Raw genomic sequence first — 16,436 nt, 5'->3', positions numbered from 1 at the left:
GCCAGTATCCCAGCTGGAGAGGTGTGAGAGACTAGTCCATATTTAGCCAAGGAGAGAGGAGAAGTACTTGGGGACAGGGTAGTGTAGAGAGGAAAGGGACTGGGGGACAGGGTAGTGTAGAGAGAGGAGAGGGACTGGGGGGACAGGGTAGTGTAGACAGGAAAGGGACTGGGGGACAGGGTAGTGTAGAGAGGAGATGGACTTGGGGGACAGGGTACTGTAGAAAGGAAAGGGACTATGGGACAGGTTAGTGTAGAGAGAGGAAAGGGACTTGGGGGACAGGGTAGTGTAGAGAGAGGAGAGGGACTGGGGGGACAGGGTACTGTAGAAAGGAAAGGGACTAGGGGACAGGGTAATGTAGAGAGAGGAGAGGGACTGGGGGGACAGGGTACTGTAGAAAGGAAAGGGACTTGGGGGACAGGTAGTGTAGAGAGAGGAGAGGGACTGGGGGGACAGGGTACTGTAGAAAGGAAAGGGACTATGGGACAGGTTAGTGTAGAGAGAGGAAAGGGACTTGGGGGACAGGGTAGTGTAGAGAGAGGAGAGGGACTGGGGGGACAGGGTACTGTAGAAAGGAAAGGGACTAGGGGACAGGGTAATGTAGAAAGAGGAGAGGGACTGGGGGGACAGGGTACTGTAGAAAGGAAAGGGACTTGGGGGACAGGTAGTGTAGAAAGGAAAGGGAATGGAGGGACAGGGTACTGTAGAAAGGAAAGGGAGTGGGGTACAGGGTAGTGTAGAGAGAGGAGAGGGACTGGGGGGACAGGGTACTGTAGAAAGGAAAGGGAATGGAGGGACAGGGTACTGTAGAAAGGAAAGGGAGTGGGGTACAGGGTAGTGTAGAGAGAGGAGAGGGACTGGGGGGACAGGGTACTGTAGAAAGGAAAGGGACTTGGGGGACAGGTAGTGTAGAGAGAGGAGAGGGACTGGGGGGACAGGTACTGTAGAAAGGACATCCCACGGAGCACCATTAAATCCATTATTAAAGAATTGCATAACTCGTTAAAATGGAAAAGGTTCCATGTGACAGAGCACACTTGGTAGGGGTAGTGTGGAGAGAGGAGAGGGACTGGGTAGCCGGGTACTGTAGATATGCTGTTCAGGGTACACAGAGGCTTTCCTCAGCCCTCTGAGTGAGCTGTTGTTTCACCTTCCTCCACAACCCCTGCCAAGTGTGCTCTGTCACATGGAACCTTGTCCATTTTAATGAGTTATGCAAATGACGTTGTGTTGTAGTTCATTGACAATCCAAGGACATCTCAATCTAAGATGTAATGGTGGGAATAAAATAAATATAATAAGGAAGCATAATAAAATAAGTAAGCATAAACATGATGATTTCGCCTTCATCCACAACATGATTAAGAGTGCTGAGGTACAGTGCCTTGCAAAAGTATTCATTCCCCTTGGCATTTTTCCTATTTTGTTGCATTACAACCTGTAATTTAAATGGATTTTAAATGGACATAATTTGTTAAATAAAGTCCACCTGTGTGCAATTTAAGTGTCACATGATCTTTCACGTGATCTCAGTATATACAGTTGAAGTCGGAAGTTTACATACATTTAGTTTGGAGTCATTAAAATATGTTTTTCAACCACTCCACAAATTTGTTGTTAACAAACTATAGTTTTGGCAAGATGGTAAAGACATCTACTTTGTGCATGACACAAGTATTTTTTCCAACCATTGTTTACAGACAGATTATTTCACTTATAATTCACTGTATCACAATTCCAGTGGGTCAGAAGTTTGCATACACTAAGTTGACTGTGCCTTTAAACAGCTTGGAAAATTCCAGAAAATGATGTCATGGCTTTAGAAGCTTCTGATAGGCTAATTGACATCATTTGAGTCAATTGGAGGTGTACCTGTGGATGTGATTCAAGTCCTACCTTCAAATTATGTGCCTCTTTGCTTGACATCATGGGAAAATCAAAAGAAATCAGCCAAGACCTCAGAAAATAAATTGTAGACCTCCACAAGTCTGGTTCATCCTTGGGAGCAATTTCCAAATGCCTGAAGGTACCACGTTCATCTGTACAAACAATAGTACGCAAGTATAAACACCATGGGACCACGTAGCCATCATACCGCTCAGTAAGGAGATGCGTTCTGTCTCCTAGAGATGAACGTAATTTGGTGCAAAATGTGCAAATCAATCCCAGAACAACAGCAAAGGACCTTGTGAAGATGCTGGAGGAAACAGGTACAAAAGTATATATATCCACAGTAAAACGAGTCCTATATCGACATAACCTGAAAGGCCACTCAGCAAGGAAGAAGCCACTGCTCCAAAACCGGCATAAAAAAGCCAGACTACGGTTTGCAACTGCACATGGGGACAAAGATTGTACTTTTTGAATAAATGTCCTCTGGTTTGATGAAACAAAAATAGAACTGTTTGGCCATAATGACCATCGTTATGTTTGGAGGAAAAAGGGGAGGCTTGCAAGCCGAAGAACACCATCCCAACAGTGAAGCACGGGGGTGGCAGCATCATATTGTGGGGGTGCTTTGCTGCAGGAGGGACTGGTGTGCTTCACAAAATAGATGGCGTCATAAGGAAGGAAAATTATGTGGATATATTGAAGCAACATCTCAAGACACCAGTCAGGAAGTTAAAGCTTGGTCGCAAATGGCTCTTCCGAATGGAAAATGACCCCAAGCATACTTCCAAAGTTGTGGCAAAATGGCTTAAGGACAACAAAGTCAAGGTATTGGAGTGGCCATCACAAAGCCCTGACCTCAATCCTATAGAAAATGTGTAGGGAGAACTGAAAAGCGTGTGAAAGCAAGGAGGCCTACAAACCTGACTGAGTTACACCAGCTCTGTCAGGAGGAATGGGCCAAAATTCACCCAACTTATTGTGGGAAGCTTGTGGCTACCCGAAATGTTTGACCCAAGTTAAACAATTTAAATGCATTGCTACCAAATACTGATTGAGTGTATGTAAACTTCTGACCCACTGGGAATGTGATGAAAGAAATAAAAGTTGAAATAAATCACTCTCTCTACTATTATTCTGACATTTCACATTCTTAAAATAAAGTGGTGATCCTAATTGACCTAAGACAGGGAATTTTTACTCTGATTAAATGTCAGGAATTGTGAAAAACTGAGTTTAAATGTATTTGGCTAAGGACTTTTCAAAATGATTAAAGCTCTGTCAAGTTGGTTGTTAATCATTGCTAGACAGCCATTTTCAAGTCTTGCCATATATTTTCAAGCCCATTTAAGTCAAAACTGTAACTTGGCCACTCAGGAACATTCAATGTTGTCTTGGTAGGCAACTCGAGTGTATATATTGTCCTGCTGAAGGCGTCTGTTGGAAAGCAGACTGAACCAGGTTTTCCTCTAGGATTTTGCCAGTGCTTAGCTATATTCCGTTTCTTTTTATCCCCCAAAAAACTCCCTAGTCCTTGCCAAGGAATAGCTTATCCATTACATGATGCAGCCACCGCTATGCTTGAAAAGATGAAAAGTGGTACTCAGTGATGTGTTGTGTTAGATTTGCCCCAAACATAACACTTTGAATTCAGGACAAAAATTAAGTATCTTTGCCACATTTTTTGCTTTTTTACTTTAGTGCTTCATTGCAAACTGGATGCATGTTTTGGAATATTTTTATTCTGTATGTAAAAGTGTTGCTTCCGTCCCTCTCCTCACCCCTACCTGGGCTCAAACCAGGGACCCTCTGCACACATCAACAACTGCCTCCCACGAAGCAGTGTTACCTATCGTTCCACAAAAGCCACGGCCCTTGCAGAGCTAGGTAACAATGCTTTGAGGGTGACTGTTGTTGATGTGTGCAGAGGGTCCCTGGTTCATACCCCTTAACTATCTCATGTTTTGATAATATGAATAAGAATGTAGTCAATTGAGTTTGGAAATCAGTATTTTTCAATTTCTCCCATAGTTCCCATTTTAAATACAAAAAATATGCATAGAGATTCACAAGACTATAACATTTGAATGTTGTAAAATGCTGCCCTGCCTGGACACTCACATTCAAATCATTTTCACCTTTCATCGCTCCCATTGTTCCCATTTTCAATCAAAAAATATAAATGAGAGATTCACAAGACTAACATTTGAATATTGTAAAGTGCTGCCCTATCCTGGCTGGCAAGGACTCTCAGGTGAAGCCATTGAATAAAATGAATTACAAGGAAATAACATTTTAAGCTTTTGAACCTATTTAAAAATGCTATTGGCCTACATTTTTACCCTGTATAGTTTGGACTATCCTTTTCGAAACATATGAGACATCAAAACATTCTAGAAAACCTTGCTATCACAACAGCTGTTCACTTTACTGTGATTCTGAAAATGATTTTCTGAATCAACTGATGATTGTTGAAACGTTATAGGCTACAGCCTATACGCAAAAGGCTATACGCAAAAGGCTATACGCAAAAGGCTATACGCAAAAGGTATAACGCTGCAACATAGACACATGTTCATTATAGTCATACTGAGTCAGTGATGTAATTATTCGCTACCCTGACTAGATCCTCCAGAGACTCACAGGGCCTGTTGCATTTATTCACATAATAATGGAGTCAGATTGATGAATGCAGTTTATTATATATTCAACATAATGGTTGGATCATTTCCATCCAACTATAAATGGTGACCCCTCCTCAGTTGAGGAGCCAACTACAAACATACATAAAATCAACTATACAGTAATCATAGGAACAATAATGTAACGTGTACGCTGGTACAGGGAGTGAATTTAATTAAAAATGAACCAAAACAAGTAACACGAGTAGTGTACAGACATGAAACACAGGAACTGGATCAATAAAGCCTGGGGAATGAACCAAAGGGAGTGACAGATATAAGGGAGGTAATCAGGAAGGTGATGGAGTCCAGGTGAGTCTCGTGAAGCACAGGTGCGCGTTACGATGGGGACATGTGTGCGTAATGATGAGTACACTGTTGACATTGAGTGCCAGAGAGGAGGAGCGGGAGTAGACGTGACAAATAACAGGGAACATAAAACAGTTAGGCTACATCCTCAGTGTTAATAAATGGGAATTCCATTTACCGTGGGTGCTTTTTTAAATATAGTTTTATTTTGTATGGTTTCAGTATAGCCAAGTGGTGGGCGGTGTGTGATAGTGCAGTACGCCTGAGCTATTGTCTTGCAGTGAAGCTGGCCTAAATGTGAGGTCAGAAAGAGAGCATTTCCATTTCAGTATCTGACAAAAGCACCTAATGGATCTGCTGCTATCATAATTAACTTATTTTTTATTCTGTGCTGACCTTGCACTGTGACCACATGCTTTCTGAAGTATTAAATCACTTTGTCCCCCCTGTTGAGAGATGTTATGGGAACACTTATAAACCTTTTCTAAAGATATTGGAAATCAGAGTGCATATGGAGATATTTGACTGTTTTGTGTCTATTCTAAGCATTAGGCTATGGAGCAAAGCCTTTTTTGTTAGTTCTGACCCCTGACCACAAATGTTCACACGGCAAGGGCGTGGTAGTGGAGGTATTTTGGGCTTGTTTCTGGGAACACACACGGGATCCCTGGCACATCTGGGTGTGGTTTGGACTACATTGCCTAAGCTTGGCCATGACAGAAGGTGGGTTACATCACTCGCTAAAGCTCCCATCAGCACGTGACATCCCCATGAACTATTATTAATATACGTCACTGGTCTCTGAGCCAGCACTAATCCCCTTGAGAAAGTGTGTGTGTGTCACCATTGACTTTCTTGAACAAGCCGTACATATTCTTCAACTAGTCATGATCTAGGAAGCACACTGAATCATCTTTGTCATCCTCATCAAAAGGCAATGGAGAAAAACACACAATCAAAGTTGGATCCAACTACAGGCTTATGTAGCTAAACAAATGTTGCATGCATGCATTTGGGTTCATGTAGTTAGCTGTCTTTATTTCTGCAAATATATACATCTTTGAATACGTACACTAATGTTTACAGTAGAACATGTGTTTATAAGTATCATTTAAGTGTTGTGTGTGCATGTGGGTTTATCTGTGCAAGCGTATGGTATATCCTAATATCTCACACACACATGGTGATAGAATTGTGTGATTCTGTGTGATCGTGCACCACTGGCGCTCTGCTCTAGGCAGAGTTACTGATCATGCTGGTAAGAAATTTGTATGTAGTGACATTAAGACATTTTGCTGCTTTTGTATCGCTGATGAATGCTGTTCAAAAATCACTATTATGAAGGGTGAATGCTGTTTCCTCTGTTTCTCCATTCCACTACTAACCACTGTGTGTTGCCCCCTCTATTGACAGAAGTAATAGATGATCTGACTACTAACCACTGTGTGTTGTCCCCTCTATTGACAGAAGTAATAGATGATCTGACTACTAACCACTGTGTGTTGTCCCCTCTATTGACAGAAGTAATAGATGATCTGACTACTAACCACTGTGTGTTGTCCCCTCTATTGACAGAAGTAATAGATGATCTGACTACTAACCACTGTGTGTTGTCCCCTCTATTGACAGAAGTAATAGATGATCTGACTACTAACCACTGTGTGTTGTCCCCTCTATTGACAGAAGTAATAGATGATCTGACTACTAACCACTGTGTGTTGTCCCCTCTATTGACAGAAGTAATAGATGATCTGACTACTAACCACAGTGTGTTGTCCCCTCTATTGACAGAAGTAATAGATGATCTGACTACTAACCGCTGTGTGTTGTTTTCTGTGTTGATAAAAGGAATGGCTGTGTCTGAACTGCCAGACACAGAGAGCTCTGTCTGGTCAGCTGGGAGACATGGGGATGATGGCCGAGGCACAACTCACTAAGACTGGTGCCCAGCCCACACCACAGCCTGTAGCCACATCCACCAAGACAGAGCCCCAGTTTCCAGCAGCAACCACAACCAAGGCCCAGGCTGTTCCTCTCACATCAGAGCCCATTCCACCTACACTAACACCTGCTATTGCACAAAAGGAGCTGGAGCCAAAGGTGAAAGTCCCTGAGGCTGAAGCTCCCAATGCGGTCGCAAAGGCTGAGGCTCCAAAGACAGAAGTTCTCAAGGTGAAGATCGCCCAGACAGAGGCACCAAAAATGGAGTCTTCTGTGGTAGAAGTTCCTACAAATGAGCTGCCCAAACCTGTACCACCTAAATCTGAACCACCCAAGACTCCAGTGGTAGCTGCTCCTGTTGTCTCTGTCCCAATGACTGAGGCCATGACTTCTCCTGCTCCTCTACCCACCACAGTCGCTACTGCCATTGCTGTCACTCCAGCCACTGTGGAGGCTAAGGCTCAACCAGCAGAGCTACCTAAACCAGCAGAGGAGAAGGTTGAGAAGCCAGCAGAGGAGAAGGTTGAGAAGCCAGCAGAGGAGAAGGTTGAGAAGCCACTGAAGCAACAGAAACCAGTACCTGTCACAGTGGCTGAGAGGGTAACTCCACAACCAGTCCCAACAGCTGATACTATCAAGAAAGTGGCCGCTCCATTGGTTGAAAAGGTGGATGATGTCCTTCCTGAACCTCAGCAGATTCTTACTGAGAAGGAGACTGTGGAGGCAAGTATTTGTTCAACAGTTTGAATCAATGTATTGTTGGTAACATAATTCCTATAATCTTTAGTCAAGATTGTGATTCCATACAAATATAGATTGCTGCCATAGTTCTTAACTGTTCACACAAATAGAATTTGCTCCAGGAGCCATAAACTAAAACAGATAGCAAAGTGTGTGAGACATATGTTTTTATTTGTCCATGCATAGGACAAGCACATTTTAATGTGATGCTTTTTTTCATTTTCAGGAGGAGAAAGAGCCAACTGCAGACTCCCTCCTAGCAGACCAGGTAGTAGTTGAGGTACCGTCCAGCCCAGCCAGTCCATTTGAGGCTGATACCAAGACTGAGGACCATAGTATCAAGTCCCAGGATGAACCAGATATACTTCCTATCTCACAGGGCTCCTACAGCTCAGAGGAAGAGCTGAAGGAGTTGCAGACAGACAGAAATGTCCCTATGATTGACACGACCGCTGACACAGCCATGCCTTCCAAAGATGAGGTGAATGTGGAAAGGAGGCGTCTGAATTACGTGCAGATGGAGGAGAGCAGTGGGAGCGAACCCTCGCCCCAGGTCCAGAGACAGAGGTTAAGTGCGATAGCAGTCAGCACGGCAGCCTCATCCAGCAGCGAGGACTACAAAGCAGACAGCCCAGCAGTCAGCCCAGACTCATCTGTGGATGAGGAGGAGTTCATCCGCAGGCAGATCATGGGGATGACAGGAGAGGAGGAGATGTTTCTCTCAGAGGAGGAAAAAGATGAGAAAGAGAGCAGAGAGGAGGAGACCAAGGAGGCCGAGGTGGATAACGAATCAGGCAAATCCAAACTTCTGCTAAAGAAAGGCATTATGGATAATGAAGACAGCCCAGCCAGGAGACCATCTCTTCCAGGATTTGAGGCTAAAACCACTGCAGATAGGTCTGAGCTCACCACCACTGTGTTTAAGAAAGACATGACGTTACAGCGAACAAAGAGCACGGGTGATGGAGATGCTGAGGTGGAGAGCATCACAGAGTCTCTGGAGGACAAGTCCAAAGGTGAGGGGTCATCCAGTGTCCAGGTGTCCAGCTTCACCCCTGGAACCTCTCCCACCTCAGCCTCTTCTCTGGAGGAGGACAGCGACAGCAGCCCCAGCCACAAGAGGAGCGGGGAGGGGAAACAGCACCGCAAGGCCAAGCACAGGCAGGCTGGCCAGTCCCTTCCCACCATCGAGGACTCGTCAGAAGAGGAGGAACTCAGGGAGGAAGAAGATCACCTCAGGGAGCAGGAGAAACAGAAAGAGTCAGACCAGCAGCAGGGGAAGAGGAGCTCCAAGAAGTCCAAGAGGAATAAAGACGAACTACAGACTCAGAGGAAATGGGATAAGCCTGTAACCTCGCCCAGTAACCCGTCTCCTATTGAAAACGCCTCGCCCACTGTGGAGGTGAGGCAGGCTAGAGAGATGGAAGTGTTTCACAAGTCCTCAGGCTCTGACTATTCTCCTAGCATGGAGTCTGATTCAGAGGCGTTTCACACGGAGGCCAAGATAGCTGTCCCAAAAGGACAGAAGTTCAGTACTGCAGAGCCACTAAAGAGTGCAGAGGAGGTATATGAGGAGATGCTTCAGAAAGCTAGATCTCCTAAAGGAGAGACAGAGCCAGTCCCTGAGATAGAGCCACTCTACGGAGGCATGGCCATAGAGGACTACCTCTATGAGTCCCTAGTGGAGGAGCCTGAAGCTAAACCTAGTTCAGCCCGACCGGAGCAGCCTAGTAAAGACCATGCTAAAGAGCCGGGGAAGAAAAGTTTAAGGTCTCCTGAAGAGGTGTATGAGGAGATGATGCAGAAAAAGAAGGAACTGATGTTGATAGAGCAGGAGTTTCAGAGGGCTCAGTCAGCGATAGACACTCCAAATCCAGAAATACATGTGACTGCACCATCCAGTGCTGCAGCTGAGAGCTGCAAAGTTGGTGAGGCAGAGGGAGAAAAGCCTATGTTAGATGCTGATTCTACCTACGTTAAGAGGAAGAAACGTCCTGCTCCACCACGGCCCTCTGAACCTCCTAAACGGCCTGAGGTCAACGTTGCCAAGCCAACAGTTCCTCAGGATATGACTATGAGGAGGGCTCTTTTCCCCATACCGGATTTGAAGATCACCCAGTGTTCCTCTGGAGAGGATGAGACAGATGATAGTATAATAGAGGAGTATGGAGTGGGAGTGTCCTCTGATATTACCCCTAGCGATGAGTCTGAGACTAAAGAACAGGTAGAGTCCTCTCCAGTTTCAGAACATACACCAATAACAGAGGCAGCTGAGATTGAACCCATCACTGTAGTGTGTGAGGTTCCCCAGACGAAAGCTACACCAGCTCCTGCCCCTGAGACAATTCTAGCCACCAGTACAACCACCACAACATCACCAATTTCTCCAGTATCACCGCCCACCTCACCAGCAACTCCAGACTCAAGTCTAGCCTCCAATGCTACTTCCTCCTCCTCTTTCCAAGCTCCAAGTCCTCTCTCCTCTGACTCTACTCCAGTGTCCACTCCAACACCAGACCTGGCCAAAGCTGCAGCTCCCTTCGCAGCTCAGCTGCCTGCTGATATCTCCCCTCCTTCTATTGCTCCCATTATGGCTGTTTCTCCAACCACAGTTTTGGTCACAATTCCAGATGTGGTGAGAGATCCAACCCAAGCACCAACACCAGCTACAACTACAGTCCATGCTTCTGCTCCACTAGCCCAACCCCAAGCCTCAGTCCCTGCCTCAGTGGTGGTGCACATACCTGATCCGGTTGTAATCCAAATGCCAGACCTGGTTACATCTCCATCCCAGATGTCTGTTCAGGGTCCACCTTCTGTGCAGGTCACAGCACCAACTCCAGTACCAAGCCCAGTACCTTCTGAAGCCACATCTCCAGTCCCAGCTGCTCCCAGTGCAATGTCAACTTCGGCTCCAGTCTCTGCTCCAACTCCAGCCCCAGCTCCAGTTGTAGTCCAAATGCCAGACCTGGTTACCATCACCTCTTCAGTTTCACCCCAAGCCCCACTACCTGTGACATCCTCGGCTCCTGCCCAGGCTACAGTGGTGCATTCAGTCCCTGACCAGACTGCTGCCCCACCTCCAACCCCAGTAGTAGTCCCAGCCATAGGGACACGCCGAATTCAGAGACAAGCCTCCACCAAAAAAGCCCCACCTCCTCCTCCACCTAGGTCTACATCAGTCTCCCTGCCCCAAACCTCAGCAGAGCCTACCTCTATCAGGGCCATCCATAATGTCTCCCCGACCGTGACTACCACTATAGCCATGGGAGCAGCTCTGCCTGTGGTGGTGAATGTACAGTCGCTAGTGGAGGATGTCCGGCCAGAAGGTGTTGCTGGCTCTCAGGTTATGATGACCCCGACCAGACAGGGGCATGTGGTCATCATAGTCCCCAATGTGGAGAACATGTCGGTGCTCAGCCAGATAACCCAAGACCTTGTGGCAAACTCAGTGGCAATAACTACCACCTCTGCTGTGGTTGAAGGCAGTAGTCAGATAGCAGCAAGGCCTGTGGTTGTCAGTGTTGCTCCTTTCTATACTGCTCCCTCTGTTCCTGCTGTACACAGCTCAGACACATATATACCTTTGGCAGATACCCCAACACCTCCTTTGCCTCCTCCACCACCCCCTGCCACCTTACTAAAGCCAGCTGTTTATCCCAAAAAGCCTTCCATTTCCATCCCACCTTCAGTCCCAACATCAGTGCCGGTCTCAGCTGCTTTGACAATGGCACAGGCAACTGTAACAACCCCAGGCCCCACTCCAGTACACAAGGCCCCTGCACCCCCTCCAGTCCCCCCCAAGCCTGTGTCCATCCCTGCAGGGCTGGTGTTCAGCCACCGACCAGGGGAGAGTGTCAAACCTCCAGTGTATCCCACTGCCAGCCACACACTTCCCACGACCAGAGAAGTGGTCCCGAAAGCCAGCTCAGCAGAGCCATTCACAGCCACAACACTGCCCAGGACCAGAGAACCTCCCAATGCCCTGTCTCTGAGTCTGACCACCCCAGTGGAATCCAAGATGAGTGCTACCTCACCCAGGTCCCCTCTTTCTCCAAGGAACGCCAAGTGTCTGGAGACGTATGTTGTGATAACTCTGCCCTCAGAGCCTGGCACACCCACAGAGGGTATCACTGTCCAAGCCCCCATCAGAAGAGGGTCCATCATCCCCTCTAAGCAGACAGGCCCAGGGGTTTGGACCACACCGTCAGAACAGCAGTCACCCATTGAGGCCTTCTCAGCCCAGGACAATGTCAGGAGAGCATCAGTTTCCTCATTGAGGCAGCCGCCACCACCACCAGCAGCAATAGGACCAGTCGAAGTAGCAGCACCCCTAGAGGGAGTCACTGTTCTAGCAACAGCAAGGCGGCCTTCCATACCATCAGCTATGCAGCTTCCATACGGTATGGCTGCGGTGGTGACAGTTTCAGCTGGGTCTGAGATGCCTATTCAGGTACACAATGTCCCAGCTCCAATCAAGAAACCGTATAAACCTCCAACAGCCAAGCCACCGCAGACAGTGTCTGTGGTTATGACGATGCCATCAGAGCCACAGGTTCCTGTAGAAGTGTCTGCAACTCAAGCCTCTGGTAGAAGGGCATCAACACCTGCTGTACCTCAGCAGCCACAATATGTGGCTGAAGTAATGGCTTTACCAGCAGAGCTGGACATACCTACAGAGGTTGTTTCAATTGAGGCCATGTCTGGAAGAGCAACAATACCACCAGAAATGCAGCAACCACAAACCATGGCAGAGGCAATGCCATTACAGCAGGAAATACCAACGGGAGCTATGGCCACCCAAATCCATATTGAAGCTACACCCTCAACCATGCATCAGTCACCATCTCTGATAGAGGTGGTTTCAACTGAGGCTATCTTTAGAAGAGCATCAATACCATTGGAAATGCAGCAACCACAAACCATGGCAGAGGTAATGCCATTACAGCAGTACACACCATCAATTCGATCATCTGCATCTGAAGTAATGACTTTTCCTTCAGAGTATGAAATGCCTACGGAGGTTATAACAACTGAGGCCACTACCACTAGAAGGACATCCACATCCTCTGTAGCACAACAACCATACACATTGGCTGAAGTGATGACTTACCCATCAGAATATGAAACACCCACCCAGGTGGTTACAACTGAGGCTACTTCCACTACAAAAAGAGCGTCTATAACCATGCAGCAGCTTCTAACTATGGCCCAGGTTATCACAATGCCTGCAGAGGCAGAGGTACCTCTAGAGGCATATGCTGCCCAAGTTCAATACAGGAGAGAATCCATCCCCTCAGCAGTGCAACCGCCACAGGCAGTATCAGAGGTCCTGAGTTACTCATCAGAGTATGAGACCCCCCTGGAGGTCATTACAACTGAAGCCTACACCAGGAGAATGTCAGTTCCCTCTGGCCAGGAGGTTCCCCAGACTGTCCCCGTGGCTCCAGTCACCATCACCAGGAAGTTCCACCAGGAGTCGATAGAGAGCCAGGAAATCCGTGGGCCTGAGAAGGTGGTGTCCAGCCTGAGCCACGTGTACTCCTCCTCTATCTCCACCTCAGCCCAGCCCCCGGAGAGTCTGCCCAGCCTGGTCACTCAGGTGGTCACCACCGAGGTTCAGAGAACCACTGTATCTGTGGTTCATGAGAGGCTGCCCCAAGCTCCTGCGTCAGACGCATTGGCCATCCCTATCCAGCCAGACCTGGCTAAAGTCCAGCCCTCTCCCAAACAGAACGGGAAGATCTATTCCGGTGATGCCATTGACCTCCGCACCATTAAGGTCGGTGTAAAGATGACTGATTCAGGGATGGACTTGACGCCTCGGGAATCGAGTCGCCAGTCCGTCTGTAGCAACTCTAGTGGCCGACATACGGCAGTGCAGCCAGAGATAGTGAACCTGAGTGCTGAGATCACCCCTTCCACCACGTTGGCTGTTGTAACTGATAGCATCACTATTGTCACCTGTTCAGCCACCATTGCCTCCTACACCAGCGAGCCAGCAGAAAAGCCTTTAGATCTGCAGGGTTATGTTGCCTCCATGCCTCTCCCTCTTACCACATACAAACCATTCGAGCCTCTGGCACAGATAGTGTATAGGCGGGTAGACTCTCCACCTATCGTCAGCACGGTGACAGTCAGAGACACAGAGACACCAATTAACCTGTCCTATGGAGCCTCCACAGTAGATAGCAGGCTTCCAGTGACCATGGCCCCAGCTATCAGCAATGGGGGGACCATGCTCTCTGAGCTGGCTGGGGCCGTGGACCTGTCCACCTCCAGACCCCTTAGGGCCATGGTGGCTCTGTCCGGCACCAGCCCAGGTGTGGTGACCACGGTTGTAAAGGATGATGGGACGCCCATAGATCTGACAGCTGGGAAAAATGTGTGCTGTGACGTCATCTACAAGCTACCCTTCACAGGGAGCTGTGGGACCCAGCCACCAGTTATTACCCAGCCTGACCACCACTTCGGCTACAGAGACGACCACTACCAGTATGATCATGCTGGGGTCTATGGATTCAAGGTCTTGAACGGCAAGGCCATGTCTGAGACCAATCTGGCTGATGCAGGACTCTTCCTCTATAATGGAAAGACCGGATATGACTATAACAGAGTCTTGGACAGTGCAGTAGACCTGACAGCTGGTAATATATCCGCAGGTTGGTGTGTTCTTTTTTGACCTGCTTGAATTTGATTTCTGAATGGAATTTTTTTTCAGTTATCATTGTTTTCCATTATGATTTTAATGAGCATTTACTGTACTTTTGCATGATTTATGAAATGATCTAGATTTCCATCAATGTTCTGTTCCTTTTGTCTTTTCTTTCTTTTTACACAGATGCATGCGTATGCCTGCGTGTTCTCCCACAATATTTTGGCTTTGCATCGTGCTAGCTGGACAGACCCGGAGATGCTTGCATGCTTAGTGCTATGATCTCCCCAAATCAAATCTGCATGGCCTTTATTTTGTACAGAACATGTATATACAGTATGATGTTTTACTCATTGACTTAAACCTACATTTCTGGACCCGTCATGACAGGTGAAGCTCTAGACTACACTAGTAAAGCTGCTGGGTCCTATACTGGGATATCCACTGCTCCATATTCCCAGGTCCCTGCTTATAGTGTCCTTAGATCCTCAGACGGAATGGTATACTCCTCCATAGCAGCCCCTGTTCCTTCTACATATGCCATTACCACCCAGCCAGGGTCCATCTTTAGCACCACCCTACCCCCTACCACCACCCTCCAGGAGCAGCCAACCCAAGCCCCATACCCCTATGGCTTCATCCCCACCACCGACCCTGGCCACCAGATCATCAGCCTGGGCACTGGCCTGCCCAAGGACCTGCTGCCCAGCGCTCTGGCTGACATCATGACTGGCTTCCCTGCCCTGTACTCTGACCAAACCCTGGAGGCCATTGCAGCCTCTCTGGAGGCCCTAGCCTCGTTGCCCATGTTCCCCGGCCTGGATGACAGCAAGATCACCCAGTATCAGATGGAGAGGGAGTTCCTGCAGCTGGAGAAGCTGAAGCAGTTGTGTCTGGCAGAGGAGCTGGAGTGGGAGAGGCAGGAGATCCAGCGCTACCGCGAGCAGGAGCAGATCATGGTGCAGAGGGAGCTGGAGGAGCTGCAGGTATGAATGTGTGTGTATATGTCTCTTGTGCTAATGTATCTGTTACTGTAAGCAGATGGACAATTGGCTGGACAACAATGTTATTCTTATCTATTCTAGTCTATTCTATTCTACAGGCTCTGAAACAGAAGTTGTTAGTGCAACAGGAAGAGGAGCACCAAGCACACCTTGTAGCACAGCAGGAGACCTACAACCAGCAGAGGGAACAGCTAGAGCAGATCCAACAGCTCCAGGTGCAGCTACAGCACCAGCTAGAGGAGCACTACGGTACCACAGGAACCTCAGATAACCTGCTAGAGGCACAGTATGCAGGGGTGGGGGATAACGGTCAGTACTGGCCTGTTAGGGATGAGTCCACCACCTCATCCACTGTCATCCAGCTAGAGGGTGGGGTGCAGTATGTGACCGGTGAGGGTCAGAGAGAGGTTGGAGGTCAGGACCAGCTGCAATTCAGTAGGAAACAGTCGGCAGGGTCTAAGCAGCCTGGTGATCAAGGGTATGGTACAGGGGTGGTAGGGAAGAGGATAGTGGACAGTGGGGTCCAGACAGACGATGAGGACTCGGTAGACAGAACGTATGTGGGGAGGAGGAAGAGGAACAACAGGAGGGGTGTAGACAGCAGTGTTCAGACTGATGATGAGGAGGACCAAGAGGATGAGTGGGACATGCCAACCAGGTCGCGGCGGCGCTCCCGCTCCAGCAAGCACAGCGGCGAGGGAAAACACGGTGGCTCTAAGGTCTCCAGCATCGCCATCCAGACTGTGGCAGAGATCTCTGTCCAGACCGACCACTCTGGCAGCATCAAATGCCCCAGCATCCAGATGGACACTAAGGTGGAGATCATCAAACACATCTCAGCCCCAGAGAACTCTCAGAGAGGAGGCAGCCTCAGCTGCCAGACAGACACAGACCGCAGGCGCCACTTGCCCGTAGAGGTGGGCTACAGCGCCTACCTGAAGGCAGACCTCGCCCCCAAGTCCCCCAAAGTGCTTTACTCTCCCGTGTCTCCCCTCTCCCCGAGTAAGGCCATGGAGGAAGGGCAGAAGAGGCTGACCACTGACCCGTCCAGGTTTTCCTCCGGCCCTAGGATGCTGAAGCCTGGACCGAAGTCTCTGCCTGACCCCAAGTCTCTCAGCCCCACCATCGAGGACAGGATAGGCTACCACTACACAGAAACCTACTCTGTAAGTCACTGTAGTAAGAATACTGGTAACATAAGATAGTGTTAAACAT

The 16,436-nt window shown here is 48.1% G+C and overlaps 1 protein-coding gene across 1 annotated transcript in view; it reads left to right on the top strand.

The window, feature by feature from the left end:
* The window catches only part of LOC120053243 (protein piccolo-like), an 86,848-nt gene that overhangs the window by 16,517 nt on the left and 53,895 nt on the right, over positions 1-16,436 (top strand). Inside the window, 5 exon segments of the mRNA XM_039000389.1 lie at positions 6,729-7,544; positions 7,789-12,015; positions 12,703-14,224; positions 14,608-15,203; positions 15,320-16,387. Coding sequence (XP_038856317.1) covers positions 6,729-7,544; positions 7,789-12,015; positions 12,703-14,224; positions 14,608-15,203; positions 15,320-16,387 — 8,229 coding nt within the window.

The sequence above is a fragment of the Salvelinus namaycush genome, chromosome 9, assembly GCF_016432855.1.
Source record: "Salvelinus namaycush isolate Seneca chromosome 9, SaNama_1.0, whole genome shotgun sequence".
Lineage (NCBI taxonomy): Eukaryota > Metazoa > Chordata > Actinopteri > Salmoniformes > Salmonidae > Salvelinus > Salvelinus namaycush.
This window is presented reverse-complemented; position numbering and strand designations above follow the sequence as displayed.